The 4,895-nt window shown below is 35.8% G+C and overlaps 1 protein-coding gene across 1 annotated transcript; it reads left to right on the forward strand.

Annotated features, from left to right (window-relative positions):
* On the forward strand, nt 1–4,653 carry LOC122035170 (pre-mRNA cleavage factor Im 25 kDa subunit 2). Its single transcript, XM_042594571.1, has 7 exons — nt 1–232; nt 1,765–1,810; nt 1,983–2,076; nt 2,193–2,266; nt 3,721–3,807; nt 3,877–3,987; nt 4,418–4,653. Exons 1-7 carry the CDS (start codon nt 114–116, stop codon nt 4,487–4,489), a joined length of 603 nt encoding a protein of 200 aa, XP_042450505.1. The 5' UTR covers nt 1–113; the 3' UTR covers nt 4,490–4,653.
* The last annotated feature ends 242 nt before the right edge of the window (nt 4,654–4,895 follow it).

Raw genomic sequence — 4,895 nt, forward strand, 5'->3', positions numbered from 1 at the left:
ACCGTACCCATTCATTGCGGCGATTCGCTTCCTTGCCGTGGTCGCCGTCGTTGACCAGCGACGTTGCTGAGAGCGGCGCACGCGCGGAGGAGCTCCAGGTGAAGACGAGAAAGATGGTGTCGTCTCCGGTGGTAAACACTTACCCTCTTTCCAACTACACCTTCGGGGCGAAGGAGCCCAAGATGGAGAAGGACACGTCCGTGGCCGATCGTCTCGCCCGCATGAAACTCAAGTATGCCCTTTCTTTCTCAGTTCCCTTGCACTTTCCTTCTGCCATTGAAACCGGGATTCTAAATCACTTTCTTTCCTTCTCCCCGTAACTTAAAACCCTAATTTCATATGTAAGTCCATTTCTTTTGTTATTTTTTCTGTGCCCTGGAGGTAAATTTTGAGGTGAAAACTAGATTAATATTCAGAACCTTTTTTTTTGGGGCGTACTCAAGCGTGCAATATAGATGTTCATTGCTTTGTGAAGAAAGAGCCCTTTTCCTCCTTTTTACTCCGATTCTCTGATCCTTTGGTTCATAAAGTCGTTTCTGACGGTTATGGTACTTCTTTGTGGTAAATGTTTTGCCCACTCTATCAAAGTTAGATTTTTTCGCATACTAAATATAAGGATCTATTCTAGGAATTAATTGATAGATTGATGGTGATTGGAACACGAATGACAGAGAATGCATATAGCAGAGTTACTGTGAGTTGGTAGGTGATATGAACATATATGTAACAAATAATATCTAGGTGCTTCACCAGTTTGTTCTCATTTTTTTAGAAAACATAAATGGCTGAGAATGAAAATTGTTGATATATGTGTGCATATAGCTGAGTTATTTTGGGTTGGTTGGTGATATGAAAATGGATTTATCAAATACTACTTCGGTGTTTTGTCAATTTGTTCTCTTTGTTCTCACAAATGATAGAGAAATATTAGGTGTCAATATAGGCAGATAGAATAATTTTGTTTTTTTTTTCCTTCTTATTTTCTCATAGTACATTGCTTGCAAAGATTTTCCCATGTTGAACTACTTCTGTCAATCATCTAGTGCTCAATGTAGAAAGCCTTTTTACCTATCAGTATGCTACAAGGTTTCACATTAGAACTTTTTTTTTTGTACTTTTTGTCTTTGGCATTTGTCGTCAAATTGTGATTGAATAAGCTTTTAATTGGATTCAAATCATCAGCAGAGGGATTTAGGGTAATGACCTACGGTTTGTAAGCATAGACAAGCCTAATTTTCAGAAAATCTGCAGGATTATTACCTAGGGAATTTTGGTTACTTCATATCAGTTCTCTCTCTCTCTCTCCTTTTTAGTTCCACCTTCTTGTCTTATATGCTACCATTATTTTCTAGATTGTTACTGATAAATCATGCTTGTTGAATCACTTTTAGTTCCTATACCTCTTATAGGCTACTGATGCTATCCTCTCCTCTCCTCCTAGGTAAATGGGGCCTTCAATTCAGGGGGTAGAGGGAGACCACAGAAATTTTTGTTAATATAAGAAAAATGATTCAATGAATTTGAATATTAGTAGTAATATAGCTCGCATAAGTTAAATGTGGGGATAATTTGTAAAGTTGATTCCAAATAGTTAGGACAAACACTGTTTGATTTGATAATGATGATGACTTGGTGATGGTTTTGGGATTATATTGGTAAAATGTCCTGGACTTCTCTTTTTCTTGTTCTCTTGTAGCTTAACATTGATTTGGATTTTAATAATTTTTAATTTTTGATTGCTTTTTTTTTTTTTTTTTGCCTCAGCTATATGAAAGAAGGCATGCGGACAAGTGTTGAAGGGATATTGTTGGTAAATAACTACACGTAGTACCATTATCTTGTCGGCTTTTCTGTCTCCCTTCGTTCTTTTTGCCCTTTCATGTGATTGTGATCCTAATGATAGTCCATCACTAGCTCAACTTCATCAAATTACATATTTGTGCCCTGCACGTTCATTAAACCATTTTGCTCATTTCTTTTAGGTGCAGGAGCACAACCACCCACATATACTTCTACTGCAAATAGGAAATACTTTCTGTAAACTCCCTGGTGGACGTCTGAAACCTGGAGAAAATGGTAGGCCATATTGTTTTATATCTATGTGCCTTCATGTCCCTTTTTTTTCTAAGCCATAGTTTATAAATTGCACATTCCAAGTCCTTGCTTGATTGTTCTTGTGACTGCTGTCTCAGAAATTGAGGGCCTGAAGCGGAAACTTTCAAGCAAACTTGCTCCAAGTTCAGCTTCTTTCCAGCCTAATTGGCAGGTATTTAAACAAATTCAATTTTCCTTTGTCTTCATGTTATAGCTTTCTTTGTGTGGCACGAGCTTATTTCATTTCAGGGATGTGCTAATCTCATTCCAAGAGAAAATAATGTACAATTGCTCTCATCATGGTTATCTAAAATATCATCTCGAGGAATTACGTATCTAGGAATGTGTTAGATCATTGATGAGAAAGTGGGATGTGCTATCTCATTCCAAGAGAAAATAATGTAGAATCACTTTCATCATGGTTATCTGAACTATTATCTTGAGGAATTACATTTCTAGGAACGTATTAGATCATTGATGAGAAAGTGAGATTAACATAGGTTTAATGAATGCATCAATATGAGTATGATGGTAATTTGGTAATATCTTTTGCTTTTCTAATATTAACCCTTTAGGGATATTAATTTTAAAATATTGTTTAACTATTTCTAAAATTTAACAAATAACATATAACTAAAATTAATATATGATATATAAACATTGTTATCAGTATATCCTAAAATATGTCATTATTATTGATGTAAGCAAATTAATATAATTGGCAATTGTATTTATCATTCCTAAGTGTTTGGAGGGTAGGATAACTGTCTATTTAGTGGGAATCACATTCTGCTGTTCTGCGTTTCCCTTGACCACGTAAGATACCTGATAATCTGAAAGAATGGTCAAAGCAAACACAACAGTGATATATTCCCACAACTTTCCTGGGATTCTTACAAGATTCCACAAACCAAATGGTCTTTTAGATGAGTGAATAAACCTTCAAGTCTAGCATCTGTACTGGTAGAAGCAGTGAAAGGAATTGTCTCCATTTTGTCACTTTTCTCAAACATGAAAAGGCAAGCAAATATCAAATGTTACAGGGGATTTTCAAAGTACACCCTCAAAACAGGCAGCTGTTAATATCCTCTTAAAATTGGATATTCTTATCTGGAATATTCATAATATTGTTTGCCTTAGTTAAGAGGTAAAGAAGTTCTTGATCGAGAGAGACGCTGGGTGGGTACTGAGTTTTTCCTCTCGGGTGATGGCCTGGGAACCACTTCAAAATTGGAAGCTATTTTGGGATGATAGAATTGGTCACTGGCTAAAATAATGACTGTGCAACCAAGAATAATCAAGACTATTAGGAGACTCCTGGCATTCTTTTTTAAGGTGCATGGGACTAGGTCATTTTACTAAGTGGATATCATCACATAGCAAGTGCCCATGCAGGGTAGAGATTTTATTTCTGTTCCTACGTAATGATACACTGATGATTTGGTTTGGTTGACTCGTCTGATCCGATGCCTCTGCCTTTTGTTTCATTGGAATCATCAATTGATTTAAGTGAGCTTTATCATGAGTTGCTTTTCTTTAAAATATTGCAATGCGTATATTGTTTGTGTTGGAAGCTTAATTAAGGAACCTTCTATAAAGGTTGTTTTACTGTTTGCCAACTTGCAGATCGGGGAGTGTGTTGCGACGTGGTGGAGGCCAAACTTTGAGACAGTAATGTACCCATACTGCCCTCCTCACATTACTAAGCCAAAGGTAAGTTGGCATCAGGGGCCATTTCTGTGAATTGTCATATCGATTAAATCTAACAGCTCCAATTTCCAGGAATGCAAGAAACTTTTCATCGTTCACCTCTCAGAAAGAGAGTATTTTGCTGTTCCCAAAAACTTGAAGTTGCTTGCTGTTCCATTATTTGAACTGTATGACAATGTTCAGGTAACATCATTGTCTATCAAGATCTAAGCACTGCATTTATCTCCATTTCCCTGAAGATTAGCACAACTACAATAATTGCAGATGCGCGACTTATTCGTTAGAAATACCACTATCGATAATAACCTTTTGAAGCCAATTCTAATATCTTTGAACAAGGAAAAACATACCAATTGAAGCAAGCCTTTTCATTCTCCTTTCTTTTTGAGCCTGTGTATCAAGAAGACATGGAAAACTTGCTTGGTGCTACTGCCTAGAGTATTTGATCTTTTTCTTTACCGCAAACTTTTAATTTCTAACCATAGGTAATTTGTTTTTAATGCAGTAAGATTTCTTATGAACATTGTCATCTTTTTATTCACCAGTTATATGTTGTTTTCCGATGGAACAAACTATAATTACATAGCTGAAGCATATCGTTATCTTGATGCAGAGGTATGGACCTGTTATCTCTACAATTCCTCAACAGCTCTCAAGGTTCCAGTTCAACATGGTCACATCATGAAACTACTGGATTTAAGTGGATCATATTGAAGTTGCTTTAAGTAGAAAACCAGTGACCCTGATTTAACTAGATGTTGTTTGATGCATAATACTTTTGAGGTTTTAATTATGCTTGTATGGGAATTTGCACCTCTTCAATTTTCATTAAGTTGTAAGTTCTAACAATGCTGGATTGTGGCCGTCCTCTGAGAGCGCTATTTAATTTATCCTGATGGTGAAAATTTTTTTATGAGATTTTGTCAGTCATCCCATAATTAGTCGGTTTAAATCGAGTGTATATATATATTACCAATTTAAAAAAAAAAAACTCAACCCAGTAAATTATATATTTATTAGGATTTCTTGTAGTTTTTTTTTTCTTTTTAAATGCACGCTTAGTTTATGTTACGGTTGACTTAATTCCAATG

Source organism: Zingiber officinale, chromosome 11B, assembly GCF_018446385.1.
Source record: "Zingiber officinale cultivar Zhangliang chromosome 11B, Zo_v1.1, whole genome shotgun sequence".
In the NCBI taxonomy this organism is placed as follows: domain Eukaryota; kingdom Viridiplantae; phylum Streptophyta; class Magnoliopsida; order Zingiberales; family Zingiberaceae; genus Zingiber; species Zingiber officinale.